We start from the raw sequence: 18954 nt of genomic DNA, 5'->3' as shown, positions 1-18954 counted from the left end.
TTTTATTTTATTTTTATTTTTCCTATATCCAAATAATTTCGCTTAATGAATCTCCATTTATCCAAGTCCTAACATTTGGTAATACTGCCTGGTTATTTGCTTAATTCTTAATGGACCTAATGATGCTAGCACTGGATAAAGATGGGGAATGCACAAAATGAAAGTTGAATTCACAGTTATTTGACTTCAAATTTCAAGAAAAAACTAAATATGTAATAGTGCTTCGGTAGTTTTTTACCCCCATGAAATTGCTCAGATGGCAGCTATAAATTTTTTATTAGAAAGTAAGTGTCCATAATCGTAAATGTTCGGAGCACTGGATAAAGAGGGGAAAATGCACAAAATGAAAGTTGAATTCGCAGTTATTTGACTTCAAATTTTAAGAAAAAACTAAATATGTAATAGTGCTTCAGCAGCTTTTTACCCCACGAAATTGCTTAGATTGCAGCTATAAATTTTTTATTAGAAAGTAAGTGTCTATAATTGTAAATGTTCGGATAGGCTCACTTATCTTTCAATTTGTCTAAGTTACACGAAGTGACTTGCGTTTTGCTTATATGTTGCAATTCAGCAAGATTAAATTGCATTTACACCTTCTAGTATGTCCTGCTTATATTTATCACCTCTAAACTTGGTAATTAGTTCTGAACACCCTCCATCTAATTAGAGAAGTATTTTTCATGCAATTTTGTTTTGATAATAGTCATATCCCTTCTTATATTCAGGGCCCGTCTCACTCTTTCATGTTTCTTCTTGTCTCTCTCTTCCCTCTCTCTCTGTGCTGTCTTCTTATAGTTTCTCCATCATGCTCTCCTCAATCCCTTTGTTCCTTTCTTTCTTATGTACCGATGTACCCGTTTGATGTTTCAATTTTATAATATACGTTTGAACTTGGATACTTGCTGAATACCTCTTGGATACATGTGCTACAGTTCTTATTCATATCTTTGCTCACATTATATATTCTGGCATTCATTTATACATTAAAGACTATTGGGAAAAGGTCATAAAAGTGTTTACTTGCCTAGCATAAAACTGACTAGTTACTCATTTTCCATAGAAAGTTGAAGAGCAGGTCCGTTCTTTTTCCACAGTGAAATTTTATAGGTCAGCATTCTAGCATGTGTGTGTTTGTGTATGTTTATATATATTTATAGACATATATGGAAATAATTCGTGTATGAGGTGGCGGCTCATTTCGCTAAATGAGTTACCAAAGGATAATGGTGGCGAGATCCGCCCATTTGATATCACTTGTAAGTGGGCCTCACCTCACAATCTCTCTTTTGTTAAGCATATTTCAGGCCCATCCGTGCGAGCACGTAACACTTGTACGTCTCGTTTGGTATGTGGGCATTGAGTCAAGTGAGAATGGAATTCACTAAGGAATGGAATGAAATAAATTGGAACGGATTGTTCATTTCCATTCTCATGTTTGGTTGCAATTAGAGAATGAAGTAGGGAATGACTATTTTTATTTTTGGTATTGGATAGTTACTAATCAATCATGATATATTTGAAATTTATTGTAATTTTTTGATTCCCACTTAAAGTGGGAATTCCCATTCCCTAACATCTCAATGGGAATTGGTGAGAAGTGGATCTGACATTTCTAGCTTCCAAAAACATGTTGTGTTCGGTACGAAGGAAGGAGAAGTGGGAATTGGCATTTCATTCCCACTTATAACCGCCCACATACTAAGCAAGGCAATGAAATTTTATGTAAAAAAGAAACCTTCTACAGTGATTTAAAAAATAATTTTCCTCTTTCTGCATCATAATTTCATTCAGCAACTTAGATATTGTTTTTCTCAGAATCAGTGCCATCATTATTGTGGTAGTTTTATATTACTAGAACTGTATTTCAATTTGGGCTTGACAGGTATTGTTTTGCAGCTGGAACTGACATTGAAAAGAGAGTTTCCTATCTCGTTACATATCCCAGTCGAGGATGTATGTTTTCTTAAAAAATTTTAAGCTATTCTGTTTACTTTTATCTGCTTGGGAACCCCTCCCTTTTAACAGAGATTTTACATGCAATGCAGAACTTAGACATGAAAGTATTCAAACATCTCCTGTTTTGGGCCGAGGAGCAAACGTACTGGATTGCATCACGGTTTCTCATGCTGGGATTTGAGTTGGAACTCTATTCTGCTAATGAATACTGCATGGTTTACTGGTACATGTACATTGTGTTTATGAAGCTTTTAGAAAAGATGGAGATGAGAATAGGCATCAATGGTCATAACTGTAAGTGTTTATTGTTTGCATGGTATACTGCCGCTTCAGTTCTCAGTAGATTCTAAACTTTAAAGTCATTTTCTTTATTTATCTTTTTTATAGGGCTTTTTGTTTTTAGGTCCATTTGTTTACCTAGCTTTATCTTTAAACCCAAGAATTTTTAGTTGTATCTTTAAACCCAACTTTCTTTTTGTATTTATCTTTAAACCCAATTCCAAAATATAATACTCTCATATGTGGGTCTCCCTATATAAGGAAATTGGGTTTAAAGATAAAAACAAAAAGAAAGTTGGGTTTAAAGATACAACTAATAATACTTGGGTTTAAAGATAAAGCTAGGTAAACAAATGGACCTAAAAACAAAAAGCCCTTTTTTATAAGAGTGGTTGCAAAAATGGCCCAGGGAAGACATTTCCTAAAACCACTGGAACATAACAACCAAAAACATGCTTTTCTTCTAGTTCTGATCAATAAAAAAACTTACTTTACTCTTTTTACATCTAGATATTTCTCTGCTGAAAGCTGCTTCTGCAGGATTTCTTAAATATAAATGTCTTCTTTCAATTTGCTTCAGCAAAAATAAGTTGACATATATCTGAATAGTTCTTATTCAGGTTTTCCCATTAAACTTTATCTTCTTATGGTTAATTATGATTGTCATGTTTTTTCTCAACCTATTTGAACTTTCTCGGTTTATAAATCTTGCTGAATAGCCTCGCTTACATTTGGAGAGGATCATAGTCGTGTTGTGTTAAATGTAGATGACAAGACTGGTAGCTCCATGAATAAAAACTTTATTAATAGAAAGGATATTCTAGATAATGAACTAGCCTTTTTCTTCCAAAGGTGTTATTGTTCTCTGTTTTGTGTTTTATTTGTCTTTTTTTGCCTTTGTCCGTGCTTCAGCGTTCCTTTCTGACCCTTCCTTCATCTAGGAGAATTTTTAGGCATTGCCTCGTCTAGGCGCTTGCTTGGTAGAAATGGCTTAAGGCTTGACGGATTAATTTGTCGCTTAATTGCTCATCTATGCCTCCTTTTACAACCCTTGTCATGTTGCGCCACTCGTGAGATTTTCTCAACTCTTGTGTGGAGCCTTGTGCTCCTCACTAACCTGATTTTGGTGGAAAAAGGCTTAAATATTGAGGAAGAAGAGGGGCACAAGGATGGTTAATGTTCCCTGGACCACCTTCTGAGAGGGCTTATAATGTGAGGCACCTTAGGAAGTCTCCTATCAGTTCACCCATGAAAGCAAGTCCATTATGATACTGTGTCCCAAATGTTTATAGTTTCCTTCAATGATGCGCTTTACTGAGGGTTCAGTAATATCTTTTGAGAATTTTGGCTTGTATTGAATCATATGAGGAAGCTAGTTACAGTAGTTATTACTTCTGGGGTCACTGTCCTAATCAATCTTTTTCTAGTCAGAGTATCAGGTATTTTAAATAGTTAAATTTCTTAGGTGGCTGCTATTTGAAGTAGTTGTATGAATCATCAAAGCCAAGGTGTATTACTGCTAATTGTATGTAGTTATCTATTTCTGCTGTGTATCTATTTTATACAGCTCGAAGAAAAGGAATGAAAAAACGGGATCTTGTTAAAGATTCAACAAGAGATGGTCTAGTTTCATCTTCCTGCTTGTTACTGCAGTGTTATATTTATCTGTCAGAAGGGCTGGCAGCGGTAACAATTCTCTCCATTATTTGCCAAGATGCAATTATTTGCTTTGCCTTAACTGATCAGTATTATTTTTCATTGTAGTAGATGTTGGCGGCTTTACGTAATGAATGCAAGGCCTTTCAAGCTCCAAACACATTCAATTCGGAGCATGAGGTACTAAAATAGTTCTCTTTTGATTGAACCATAAATGCTTCCCCAGAGGGACAAGTAGAATTAAACTTGAACTTAGATAATCTGTGGGTTGAAATTTCATGGTGTTAGTCAATTAGAATTAGAACTAGGATAAAATGGGTAAGTCAAGTAGAACTGTATCAAAACTAGAATAGGGATAATGTCCCACTTTTATCATACCATACTCCCTTTAAAATTGTGAGTTCTGGTAAATCTTTTCATAGTCAATATTGCCCTTTGCCATTTTGGATATTACATTCTAATTTTATCCTAATTAGAGTTGTTTTTTTCTTTAAAAGACCTTTTTGGATATTGCATTCTAACCCTATCCTAATTTGAGTTGGTTTTTATCTTATCTTTAAAAGTATGACTTAGTTTTTAATGAAACCTTCACCAGTCACATTTGATTTGGGATACGGATTTATATAGTAGTAAAGTTTTGTGGTAAAAGGATATATTGTTTTATATAATAGGTGTCGTCTAGACATAATAGGAACAATAGTTGAATCACATTGATAAGAATGAGTAATAACCTTAAGGGTAAGAGACAAGTAAATTTTGAGTATACATGTAATTACAAAAAAGGGGCAACTAATGCATAAAACATAAATATATATCTTACACAATGGTACCCCCCCTCGCGGTCAGTTTGACTGCTTTATAGATTAGCACCCTAAACTTTAGAAATGTCGCTTAATCCTCCTTTGATTTTGTTAGATAACCCCCATAACTATCATTGTTAGATTTGATCATTTATATGAAAATCACGTGCGTCCAAATAATCAAAATTCCCCTAACAAAGAAATATATTTTCTTGTCTTTTATATTTATGAAGGTTTATAAAACCCCTTTAAGTTAAGGTTAGGGACTTAATTAATTTAGTCACCAATTATTTTATTTTTTTTCCTTAAGATCAAAACTATCACTTTTAAACCCCCCGCGCACCCCCCCCCCCAAAAAAAAAAAAAAAAACCCCAAAAAAAAACTTAAGTTTGACCACTTTATATTAGCTCCCTAAATTTGAGAAATGTCAGTTAACCCTTCTTGGATTTTTTTTTGATAACCTTTCTTGGATTTTTTCTGATAACCCTTCTTGGATTTTTTCTGATAACCCCTATAACTGTCACTATTAGATATGACCGTGCATATAAAAACCACGTGCACGTGCGTCCAAATGACCAAAATGCTCCTAATAGAAAAATTATTTTCTTTTTTAATATTTATTAAGGTATATAAAAACCCCTTAAGGTTAGGGACTTGTCACTAATTAATTTTAATTAATTTTAATGGTTAGAGTACTAATTAAAAGAGGATCTGTAGTCTTTTTAATCTAACATCGTTAGGAAGGTTAGATGGAAAAATTGAAAACGCTAGGGGTATTTTCCAAAACATTGCAAACTTAAAGAAAGGTTAAGTGACATTTATAAGGTTTAGGGAGTTATTGCAAAATTAGCTAAATATAAAAGGGGTTGTATGTCATCTTTAAACTTAAGGGGTTTATCTTAAAAATGGCCAAACTTAAGGGGACCTTTTTTAAATTGACCTTAAAATAAGTAAAATCTTCCTAAAAAATGAGATATCTGAAAGATATTATCATCGAGGAGTAATAGTATGAACATTAGTCTTGCAAATATTAACTGTAAAAAAATAATAGATCTAAAATTGTCTAAAATTAAAGATAACATAGAATTTTTCTTGCACATAGGTTTGTGCTCTCAAGTTACCAACAAGCTACTTCTTTTTTTGCTCCTTCCTCTTGCTAAATAAATTGGCTGGAATGCTAAATATATTTTTCAATTCACTAAACTCTCAAGTATCTAATAAACCCGAGCACGCACCATAACCATTTCTTTTTTAATTATCAAAATATTAGAACAAAATAATTGGAAGCTATAAAGAAGTTTGGTTTTGCATTGACGCACATTGAACGGAAGCATCTAGCTAGAAATGAAATACAAACTCGAACCAATCACAAATACCCTTTTCTTTTTCTTATTCTTTAATAAAATTTCATAAATTCGTGTTTAAACGTCTTTCGGTTATAATACAATTTTTTTACAATTTTGTCATTACTTTTATCAGGTTTAATGAGGATTTCTTCCTAGAGACTGCCTCTAAAGTAAGATCATTCTACAAAAACCACATTTGATATTGTCAATTTATACATAAACCACCTTTAAATGGTTTTCTGTTGCCATCAATCACCTAGACTCGCTTTTAAATCGAGTTTTTCTTGGTTTTGCTATAATAATAGTTGTCAAATATCAAGTAATATTAGAGAGATTATCCTTAATGGATGTTAGATGAGATCAATTATTGAAAAAATTAACTAAACAGTACGCCTAAGTGTTTTATGGCAACAAAAAACTGTTTAAAGGTGATTTGCGTATAAATTGACAATTAAGGGTGTTCTATGTAGAATGATGCTATTTTAAAGATGGTTTCTATGAATTTTTTTTTTACCAATCAAGATATTTAACCACATGCAATGCACGTGCATCGCACATAGTTTCTATACAAAACAGAGAATTCTGGTTTCTCAAATTATCCTATGTTTTTTTTAACTAGAAGTAGATCGTAAAAACCTCGATGTCTCATATTCCTTCTATTATTTTAAATTTTTTCATATTTATTTTAGTTTCTTCATTATCAGATCATGTCATCAAATCCGATCACCTATCTTTCTACTGCTCTCTTAATGTGTTATTTTTTTTATTTACCAAATTAGAACTGTATAATTAATTTAAAGTTAAAAACTACATAAATACGTAATTATTTAAAAAATAATTAAAATTGGGGTTTGAAGAAAAAGGTATGGGGGAGTGAAATAAGGAAAACTTTAAAAATTTTAGACTTGTTCTGCAGTAATTATTCAAAACAAACCAAAAGGTTAAAGAGTGTAATAATAGTAATTATTATCTTTAACAATATTCTTTTATTCTAGCCAATAGTTATTCAATATTAGTTAACCTGATAGCAAACAATTATTAATTATTTTTTAAGATATTAGTCCCTCAAATATGCAACAACCATATATTACTCCCTTAAATCTTTGAAATTGCTCATAAGTCCCTCTAATCTTAAAGGGTCACGCAAATTAGTCCTTCAATGACTAAAATGCCCCCAAAACTGAGGTTTGCGAACATAGGGTTTTTAGACAAAAACAAAAGCTGATGGTATTTTAGTCACGGAGGGACCAATGTGCGAGACCCTGTAGGAGTTGAGGGACTTATGAGCGATTTCAAAGAGTTGAGTGACTGATATGGAACTACTGAAGATTTGAGGGGTTAGTATCCAAAAACCGTAATTAATAATAGTAAGTCTAAAAGTATATACTGACCAAAAAAATGTCTAAAAATATATAAGTATATAATAGTATTTTCAAAATGCATATACTACTTAATCACACATACATTGTTTTACCCAGATATCTCGCTTTAAAAAAGTATTCTCAATTATTCACTAAAATATCCCACTTTAAAAAAATGTCATTTTAACAATGATCCCATTTCTTATGAAATTGTTCCAATTGACTAAATTTGTACTTATTGCATCTTATCTTGCGATTCCTAGAGATTCGTCCAGCACTTTGAGCTACTCCAGAAAGCTCAGATTCCAGAGAACATATCATATGACTTATTTAAGGAATCTACAGCAAATGCTCAAATATCAGTGAGTACTGATCCATCTCTTACAGCATTACTCTCTTCATACTTTGCCTCACAAAATTTAATTCACTGCATCTCTTTTAATATTACAGAACACAGCAAAGCACAATTATTTTAGAGAAGCCCAAAAGATTGCAGCATCACTTCGTGGCAGTTTCTCGAACCAGTCAGACAAACTACTGGAGCTCAGACAAATAGAGCAGGTTGCAGAGCACAATAGGATCGCTCTGAATGTAATCGACCAAGTTGGTGCCAATGATCCTTCCCTCAGGATCTCATTAGAGTCAACTCATCACCCTTGCTTTGTAGTAGCAGTGGTCAAGAGATCATAAAATACTCTTGATTGTTGTGCCAATTTTGAGTACTCAATAATGCCCCAGAAATGCTGGTGTTATAATGCGGTCTTCTGTAACATTGTGTTGTGCTATTTTAGTCCTTTATTTTAGTTCATAGGTATTATTTATTGATGTATCATTTTTTATGTATTATTTCCTCTTTGACTTAGTAGTCATGTATCGTTATTTTTTAATTGATGGTAACTTTTTGTTATTGATTGAAAGGCATTTAGCTTCGAAGATGTTGTCCATGATGTAAGAGGTGTCTATTGTGAACAAAGCAATAAAGCCTGGTGCTGGTTGCCATCATTTTTTTATAGGTTGTAGCGCATGATGAAGTATTTTTTTCCCTTCTTTTTTTTAAACTATGGAAGTAATTAGTACTCGAGCGTATTTGTACATCAGGTGCTTTTCTTCATGTCAAAATTATGTTAAGCATAGTGACGATGATCGCATGTTTGCAGCATTAACCGGCTGGAAAGTGTTATCACATATTTGCGGAGATGCAGGCATTTGGGCAGATTGTCAGTAAATAACATGTGGTGTTAAATTTCTCTTTCTGGATCTGCAATCAGTAATGTCAATCCCTTACCTACTGTTTGGCTTAAAGAAATAAGCGTAGACCTTCCCATATATGGCATTTTACCGATCATCATGCATTGTATTTTGTTCTCTCACTGATTTGTTGCTATAAGGGAAGTGCATGCTGATCTTTCGATTTTGTACTTTTCTTGGTGTTTATTATATCTTAACTTGTTAAGAGTTGGTCGGTGGCAAAATGTCTTTCGAAAAATATGAGGTGAACCTTATCATGATATCGTCTTCTTACGCTGATATGCAACAGTTGACCTTATATGATGAAAGCCGTTAGAGGTAGATTATGAAGGTGATTAATTCTGCATAGGCGTTATGATTAGTCTTGTAATATGTGAAATGACGGGATCGGTGTAGACTAGTTTTAGAATCGAAAAGAGATGATCCGGCTGAAATGGAATGAGTTAATGCACATAATAAGAATAATGACAGCTGCAGTATCCTCTAACTACTTTTACGCTATAAGAGAAGCGTGAGCTTCTTTGATAAGTCATCAACTTAGAAAAAAAGTTAAAAGTGAATGGACTTCACAATTTTCTCTCTCTTTATTTCTCCTTCTCTTTTATAGAGTAGAAGTAATGTAGAAGTCGTAGTGTAGTTTGAATCATGGCAGTGGTGGAGAAGAAGGAACAAAGAAGAAATAAAAGGAGTAATTTTTTGTTAAATCCCCAATAAGCCTTTGGCAACCCTCCTTTGAGACTCGCTTAACTGCCAATAATTTAGCAAATGCAGAAGACCCCTGAAGTTTTTTCCCCCACTTAAGCCCCACAAGCGATGTTAGACGATATGGTGAAACGACCGAATATATTTTTTCCATTAAAAAACTAATTACTAAATTAATGAATTCAATAAGGTTTCAATTAAATTTATTCCTAAGACTACTTAAATTAAGGAAAGGAAGAAAAGGAAATCGGGTTCTCCCAGGTTCGGGCACTAGCGCTTTAGGGGTGGGGGGTGCAATGCAATATCCTGCCAAACGGACAAATTTTCAAAATAAACCTATTTTATTTTTTTATTAAAAAATTCGACCCACTCCTATTTTAATTATCAAAAGCGACCCATTTCGTGCCACGTCAGCAGCGTGACCACGAAATAGGTCGGTTTTTTTAATGACACCGCTAAATAATCGGGGTTGCTAACCCCGACTATTTAGCTATGTCGGGGTTGACAACCTCGACTATTTAGCTATGTACCTGCTAAAATAGTTGAGGTTTCCAACCCCGACTAATTTAGGATCCTGTCTAATTGGTCGGGGTTGGCAACCCCGATCATTTCGAAAGCTCATTTCGAAATGGTCGGGGTTCCCAAACCCGACCATATGGCAGAGACCTCTGGCCCAGTCGCCAAGAGGTAAAAACGGCTAAGGGACAATAGTCGGGGTTCACAACCCCGACTATTTGTTAACTGGGCCCGCCCCCTATATAAAGGTCACGACTTCATTCTCCCCAGCTCCCGTTCGGTTCCAGCTGCCTCTCTCTCTCTCTCTCATTTTCGTCGTTGTCCTCCCCCCCAAACTCTCTTTGAGCCACGGATCTCAGCATTCAACCTCAAGCTTTATGCGGAATTTCAGCGTGAAAGATCTAACATGTACTTTCTCTTCCTTCTCTCCTCTTTTGACACGTAGAAATCTAGAGTTTTCCTTCATTCTCCCCAGCTCCCGTTCGGTTCCAGCTGCCTCTCTCTCTCTCTCTCATTTTCGTCGTTGTCCTCCCCCCCAAACTCTCTTTGAGCCACGGATCTCAGCATTCAACCTCAAGCTTTATGCGGAATTTCAGCGTGAAAGATCTAACATGTACTTTCTCTTCCTTCTCTCCTCTTTTGACACGTAGAAATCTAGAGTTTTCTCTCCAAAACGAATTTATAGTGTTTGAATTCTATTTGTAGTGGTTTATTTAGATTTTTTTTTGTTGTAGTTGAAATTAAACATTTGAGGCATAGAATACTCAATTTTAGGGTTTAGGATTTGGGGGTCAATTTTATGGTTTAGGATTTGGGGATTTACGATTGTAATTGGGTTTTAGGGTTGTAATTAGGGTTTAGGGTTGTAATTAGGGTTTAGGATTGTAATTGATAATATTTTTTAAATTTTTTGCATTTAAATGATATAAATTTGTTTTGCATAGGTTGAACAATATGATTTTTATTGCTTGCTCTTATGGTGGAACGATTAATTATGGAATGAATAATATGCCAATGTACGTCGGAGGGGTGACAATCCCGTTAATGATATCAGAATCATATAGTTACCTTGACTTGGTTAATGAATATCATGGAGTTACGACAATTGACCCACGAGTGTATCGACTAAAAATAATATGCAATTGACCGATAACTTATGATAGAACGTCCTCAGTTGAGATCTCAAACGATCATTCGATGAGTATTTTGTTTAATTTGAGCAAGTCACAACCAACGGTAGAATTGTTTATTAAAACAGTGCCACATAGTACGGGCCAAATATTCAACCCTCTAGGAGAATTCTCACGCATGTTATATTTGGGAGTTGAGTCTGAAAGCTTTCTTTCTTCTTCGAGTAAAATGCAGCAGACTCAATTTTAATATCACAGTGGTGCACCTTCATTAGAAGAGGATGAAAGAAGTGACGCCTCTGATGGTGAAGATGAAGATAGTGCACCACTTGACAGCATGCAATTTGTGGGTGAAGATGATGAAGAGAATCCGGATTGGCCAGATGAAGCTTATGTTAATAATGAATGTGTTGAGTACGAAGAACCACCCCCCGACGAGTTTGATGATGATGAGTGGGTTCGTTCTTCCACAATACATGATATGCGCATTGGCGAAAGTTCATCCAATAGAGGAGATGATGAGGAGGTCCCTTTCAGAGTTGGTGAATTATTTGAGACTAAAGACCAATTAGTTGATGCTATTTGTGATTACTCAATCAAAAAGTTAGTCAAATTCAAGCAAATTAAAAGCAATCGCACAAGTTTTGAGGCAATCTGTTTTATGAATACACAAAGGCAAGGTCGGGCAGAGGGGAATGAATCTGATTACGTATGTCCTTGGAAGTTATATGAATTTGTCGGAAAGAAACATAATGAGTATTTTAGGATCACAAAATACTACGGTGTTCACACATGTAACAATCCAATGTTCGAGAGAGACCACAGTGGTGCCTTCGCCTCTTAGATAGCTCGGTTGATTATGCCAAAATTAAGGAAGAAGCTTGAACTAAAGCCCAATGACATAATTGAGATAGTGTCACATGATAAGTGGATTGAAATATTGTATATCAAAGCATGGAATACAAGGAGAATTGCGATGACAAAAATATTTGGTGATTGGGAGAAGTCTTACGTGACTCTGCCTCAATATCTTGATGCGATCAAAAGAAGCAATCCTGGATCTGAATACAAACTCATAACCAAAGAGTTCAATCCGGGAGTTCATAAATTCACCTCTGTATTTTGGGTATTTGGTCCTTCGATCGAGGTATTTAAATTTTGTCGGCCGATCCTTAGCATTGATGGGACACACTTATATGGTAAATATAAAGGTGTATTGCTTGTCGCTACAGGAGTAGATGCAGATGGAGGCTTATTTTCTTTGGCCTTCGCAGTTATAGAGGGCGAGAATAGTAAAAATTAGGAGTGGTTTTTTTCTTACATCCAATTATATATTTTTAATGTGTTGCCTCCTAGAAAAATTACTTTTATATCCGATAGGATGAAAGGATAGGTACTTTACCTCGATTCCCTGGTAAGGGACCGAGGCGACCTTTCACAGGAACCTTGGAGGTTGAAGGGTCTGTTTTCATACCTGACCCTACCGGAGGTGCCGGGGTAAGGGGAACAGGATTTGGCCTTGGTGAAGGTTGGGCAGCAACTTCTTTCACTTTTGTCTTAGGCGTTGGGTTCGCCTTTAGCATCCACGTCTGTTTGAATTTTGGCGGAGTCTTGACCGCCTCTTCTTTCTGCATATCCTCTGCTTTCTTCAAGAGAGCTCGGGCATGCACAAGCAGTGCACGGCGCTTCCTGATTCTCTCTTCAAGAGTGGAGCGATTCCTTGTAACACGCACCCACTTCACCGCTATTGCTTACGACACATTAGAGCTAATTTTAAAAAGAGCTTTGGTCAAGTACATCTACAAAACTTTCTTTGGCAAGCGAGTGAAGCATTGTTGGGTCAAGTTCCTCACATGAGGGGTGGAAGGATCAAACTTGAATGATTGAGAAACAATTACATGAATGTTTCGATCGATGTGACCGAGGAGATCGTCAAGATGTATACCCGTGCATACATACTTCACATGATCAGTACTATTCTTTTCCCGGATTCCACAAAGGATTCGGTGCACGTGAGGTGGTTGCCACTCCTGGAAGATATTGTGGATTGTGGGGGATTTTCATGGGGGAGTGCCGTGTTAGCGTATCTGTATAGGGAGATGACCAAAGTGGCTCTTGTTCAAAACAAAGAATTTAAGCGTTGTCTCACTCTGCTACATATATGGTCTTGGGAGATATTGCATTTGGGTTGCCCAGATTTGAGAGAGACACGTGCTCTCGATGGCCATATTCCCTTAGGCTGCATGTATTACTAAGTTATTTTGAAAGATATGCTCAATTTACTAATGATATATTCTGCAGAAAACTACAGATATGCTGATTTGAAATAATTGATATATTATGTGAAGGTTTCTTTGAGTTTTCATATTAATTAATCATGCTTAAACCCTAGGTTTATAATACCTAAGTAAGATAAACATGTTTAAATGAATTTTACCTCTGTTCATGAGTAGTTTTTATCATGTGTTGATAATCACTTTGTTTACATATGAGATAATTGAAGAAATTGCTTAATTAGGATATTCAACCCTAATTTGAAAGATATAATAATTTAATTTGATAATTCAGATAATTCATGTTGCATATGGCAAGTATAAAATTTTATTTTAATATTATGATATGTACAATTGACATAAGCACTTTTTGTGCACGAAAGAATCCGTGTCTTAACAGAGTAGTTGACTACTAAGCTTAGTAGTTGGCTACTCGTGCCTAGTTGAGTATAACAGAAACTGTGTGTTTGTAGAGTAGTCGACTAATGTTCTTAATAGTCGACTACTAATACTGATATATATTATTACAGAGTCTGGATAGACTCAGTGTAGTCGACTACTAAGCCTAGTAGTCGACTACTAAGCCTAGTAGTCGACTACTAAGGCTGTTGCCTGAATTTTTGTTTTGCATCTGTTTGAGATATGTTTGGGGGCTTCAAGCCACATTTCTTTATACGTAAATTCATGAATAGTGTAGTAGCACATACATGGGTATGCTGAAAGGAATTATGATGGGATTTGACCCGATTACTTTGAGAAAGAGTTTAGTACATATTATACACACACCTTCTGGATATCGTTGATGAGCTCAGTTCAGTACTACGAGGGTAGTACGTTGATATTCTATTTTTACAGGCCATTGACTTGGGTTTAGGATGCTTTATCTAGCAGTCCGTCCCGCACTAGGGTGCAATAAGGCTTGTGAGCCGTATTTCTAGAATGTCTACTTGGTTGTTCGTCCCGCACTCGTGTTACGTACAGAGATGCGATAAGACTAATGATCCGTGTACACTGTAGGATACCGACTGGGTAGTTTGTCCCGCATGATGATATGATGAATTAAAATCTTGCACGAAATTGCATTGAGATAGTTAAATGATAGCCCGAGTTGTTAGCGGATGCTAGTTATGTTTTTGACTCACTGTTAAAATATATGACCCATAGTACTTTGCATTTGAAAGTACACAAGATTTGTGTCGGTATTCATTCTATCTTTCCTGTGATAGTGGAAAATATTATGAATATGATATGTTAATGTCTTTACTTTCTTTTACTGCTTTTTTTATTTTTTAGTTGGGATCAATAAGCGATTCACAATTTGAGACATATGGTATATACATGAGGGTTTCCTTGTTTGAATTATTCCGCTCGACGTACCAGTATCGTGTTGTGGATTTCTAATTGTTGATTTCATTTAGATTGTTTATCTTTAGTTTGGTATTAATGTTTAGATGTTTACAATTTAGGACATATGGTATATACATGAGTGTTTCCTTGTTTGGATTATTTCGCTCGACAGATTACGTCTCGTATTGTAGGTGTCTAAATATTAATTCTATTAGATACGAGGGAAAATGGTCTAGGTAGACTATGCTTAATAGATAGAGCCTCCACTCCATCTAGCAGCCCCTCCCCTAGGGGAGGATGTAGGTGATCATACTATAGCACTCTGACGCTATTGTTGTTGCTCTTTTTTAATATTCTTTCAGGTAATTTGGAGTACCGGAGAGTCGTAGGATGACGGAGCTCTTGCATAATTGCTGTCACATGAGATTTATTAGAGGCTCCACAATAGTTTATATTTTTGTTCAGGCCTTAGAGTTTATTTCATAGTATAAAGGCAGTGTGCCTTAGTACGATTTTTAGTTGTTTCTTGTCGAGACATATTTATTCATTTTGGGTATCAGATGTGTTCCAGGTTGTTCATTGAGATATGATTTATTTATGAGATACTTTTTTCTATATCATGTCTATTATAGTTATTTTTTTCTTTTGTCTGTTTTGTACGTGCACTTTATTTTGATTCCACTAGAGGATATTGTTGTGATTGGTAAAACTTGTTGTTGCACAGTGTGGATGCATGACAGGTTTGACATCTCTGAATTCATCTTGGACTGCAGCCATGTGTGAAAACAGTGGCGTCACACTCGTGAACACGTCGTCTTCATTGGCTAACTATCTCTCACTCTCTCTCTCTCTCTTTTTAATTATTACCTTATTATTATATTTTGTGTCTTGAATGCATTGTATTTTCATTAGTTACACATTATTGTTTGATTACCCTATTTAGTCCCACCCCCACCCCTTCCTCTAGGGTAATTTCACTCTTAAGTTATGCTTCTTTTTCCACTCAAGTTTATCGTTTAACTTGATCGTCGGAGGTACAATAGGGGAACCTTTCCCCATCCTCTCACAAGTTTTTACATGTGCAGATTTCTCAATTCCTCAATTCAAGAACCAGACATAAAGTCGGAGAAGAAGGCAGTCCTCTCATCAATCTCCATTACCTCATCTAGATTATCCTACCCTAGATACATACTGACTGTGTGATCACTAGTACATCAACAATATATATATACATCAACAATATATATATCATTCTTCCTTTAAAAGAGGGAGTACTAGAAAAACTTTTATTTCCCAAAAATGTCCTTCATCTTTCATGAAATTAACCAATTTACTCTATTATCATAACTCTCAATCTTATTAAATCATATTAGTTAAAGGTTTATACTATAGTATAACTATTTTTTAGATTATTAAATAAATTAAATCTAATATAATAATTAAATCAATTATCATAATAGTATTAGATTATCAAGTGTATGATGTTTTAATATATCGTAGGAATTATTATTTATGTATTAACACCTTTGACAAGTGAGCTCCTCTTGATACCTCCAACAAATTATCATGAACCCCTCCAACTTCTAGCTATTTTATTTCACTCCCTATATAGTCTCCTTCTTAGGTCCCCCCTCTACCACTCTTCACATAATAAATACTAGGTCAAATCAAATGATTAAAGTGTCCATGTTCTACTTTTTCCCCTATGCTACTCTTCGTTGCTCTACTAATGCAAGGAAATTGAAGGAAGACATGGAGTTCGAATACTAGAAGACTTGCTTCTGCCATTGAGGCAAGCTCGGTATTAGTGGTGAGGTGAATTTAATAAAGGTGGTTGTAGCGAGCTTGGCAATTTTGGTAGTAGGGTCCGGAGACGATGTCTAGGGAGGTGGAGGAGCTGGGTTCGATGGGCAATTGTGGTTGATTCGATGAAGATGGTAGGTCTGACAAAGGAAGTAGTAGCAAGTAATTTGATCGAGGAAGGGGATGTGGATTTGGAGGTGGTGATGAAAGTTTCCGTGGAGAAGGAGGGTGTCGGAGGAGCTCATGATGAAGTTGGGACATTAGTTCCATCCATTCTTATTTTTAGTACTTCTGTGCATGGATAAATGCATTTATATTATCTAAATTGAAGTTTCAGTATGGTGTGTATTGTCGTAATTGGAGAAACTCATTTCTTATCCACATCTCTTTATTTATTTTTGATAGCACCCTAATGCCACTAGGAAATAACCCTAGAGGGAGGATGAATAGGGTTTATGCTAATCTAATCCGATTTATACCAATTTAAAAACTTTACTAACAAATATATCTTAGCACAAGAGATATGAATAATATATGTGCAAGGAATATACAAATATCACAAAGGTAAACAAACTAAACTAGATAGTGGGCAAAATTAACGTAAGCAAGGCGATATAAACAATAAGCACGAATATAAATAAACGCAAACAAACGATATGATCACGGAGTTCGGTCCCCACGACCTACGTCTCCGATCCTCACCTCGAGGAGATTTCCACTATCACAACCGGGTTTTCTATGCTTATCCGAATAACATTTATACTTCATACTTGGTTTTTTAGTTCACCGAAAACTTTACAATCTCACACTCTTGCAATTCCACTTTACACCCTCTAAGTGTTGGTCTCTAACACGTGTCTCCCTCAAGTATTAGGAATTACAACCTACCTTTAGGTATTACCACCTACCCCACTCCTCTTGGGACGACCCCGTCTCTCACCATACACTTCTCTCGGAGTACAAGTGTATTACAAAGTGATTTTACAAATTAAGCACAAATACAATAAATTTGTTCTCTACTGTGGATGAGAACATAATGAAAGCTCACACTCTAAATTACAATCTCACAACCCCAAATATACTACGTATGAAAATACTAAAAGCTCAATGTGGGTGTGCGTAACAAAGATATTAAATAAAACAAACTAAACTCAAATAAATACTAGCTTAATAAAATGATAATCAAACAATATAAATGTAAAGCTAGATTCAGTTTAGAAAAACTTCTCTATAGATAACAAGAGGGAGAGAGAGAAGAGTTGAATCTCAAACACAAATGGTGATCTCCTCTAGCTCTTGTGAAAATTGCTTCACAAAACCAAACTTGAAACAAACACTAAAATAAACTTAAACACCCTTTAAGCTTGTTTAAAAACTTTCTTTTCGGTATATAAAACTGAGGATATGTAGGGGTATTTATAGGAACCCCAAAGCCAAGAGAAAACAGGGCAAAAAGACCAAAAACCCAAAACAAAATAAAGTCTGGAAATATAGCCGTTAGAGGCTATTAGTCGACTGACGGGTTCCGTCAGTCGACTGATGAGATGACCGTTATAGGTCAATCTCAGCCATCAGTCGACTGAAGCTCTTATCAGTCAGCCGATAAACTCATCAGTCGACTGATAGATCATCAGTCACAAAAACAAAAATATTTGATGATTCCAGATGATTTCTTCAGTCGACTGAACACTTTCATCAGTCGACTGATAGCATAATATTAGCATGTTTTGAATAGTAAAACTAATTTTTTAAATCTCTTTTAAAAATAGCAAATAAAATCAGAAAAATGTAAAACTTTGGGAAATAATTGTAAACATGATAATATACATGTTACAAAAACTGGTTTTAAAAAGCATCACCCATTTGTAAAATATCATCATTTTACAAATATGTCCAAAACATGAAAATGTGATATACTTAAAATTTAATGTTTTGACATAAACCAAAGTTTTAAAAACTCTTGTATAGCTTTATAGACTTGATAAAAGGTATGAACTATTGTTTTAAAGTCTATAAACTGAAAAACACACTGCTTTATCAAAATACACATATTATGCAAGAAAACATGATTTCATTGAATTAATTAAATTTGATATTGATGAATTCATATCGAAGCATATAAACATGAAACAAGTTACATATATATAAACTTGAAAACTATAAAACCAAAACTTGTATATATATATATACTCTCTCTCTCTCTCTCTCTCCCTCTCTCCCAAAAAAACCCCCAAAATCGGAGCTCCCAAATCCAGACCTCTGGCAAAAATTCTGGCCGCGTCCTTCTCGAGCTCGACCAACTCCGTCTCCATCCCAACGTCGGACCCCGAGATCCATCCCTCCCTTCCTCCTCTGTCAACGTCACCCCCCAAAATCGGAGGCGGCGACTTCACCAACTCCGCCTCCCTCCCAACGACGGACCCCCCGAGATCACGAAATCAACAGCGGCGACTTCACCAACTCTGCCTCCCGCCCAATGTCGAACCCCGAGATCCCTCCCTCCCTTCCTCCTCTGTCAATGTCACCCACCCAAATC

At 35.4% G+C, this 18954-nt stretch overlaps 1 protein-coding gene across 1 annotated transcript in view; it reads left to right on the top strand.

The window, feature by feature from the left end:
• The window catches only part of LOC109821187 (N-alpha-acetyltransferase 35, NatC auxiliary subunit), a 42666-nt gene extending 34257 nt beyond the window's left edge, over positions 1 to 8409 (top strand). The window contains exons 12-17 of the mRNA XM_020387376.1: positions 1897 to 1953; positions 2046 to 2250; positions 3803 to 3921; positions 4003 to 4071; positions 7663 to 7761; positions 7850 to 8409. Of these exons, the coding sequence (XP_020242965.1) occupies positions 1897 to 1953; positions 2046 to 2250; positions 3803 to 3921; positions 4003 to 4071; positions 7663 to 7761; positions 7850 to 8089 (789 nt within the window). The 3' untranslated portion in view covers positions 8090 to 8409. The remainder of the gene's footprint in view (positions 1 to 1896; positions 1954 to 2045; positions 2251 to 3802; positions 3922 to 4002; positions 4072 to 7662; positions 7762 to 7849) is intronic.

Source organism: Asparagus officinalis, chromosome 8, assembly GCF_001876935.1.
Source record: "Asparagus officinalis chromosome 8, Aspof.V1, whole genome shotgun sequence".
In the NCBI taxonomy this organism is placed as follows: Eukaryota; Viridiplantae; Streptophyta; class Magnoliopsida; order Asparagales; family Asparagaceae; genus Asparagus; species Asparagus officinalis.
The sequence above is the reverse complement of the archived record's forward strand: the minus strand, read 5'-3'. Positions and strand labels throughout refer to the sequence as shown.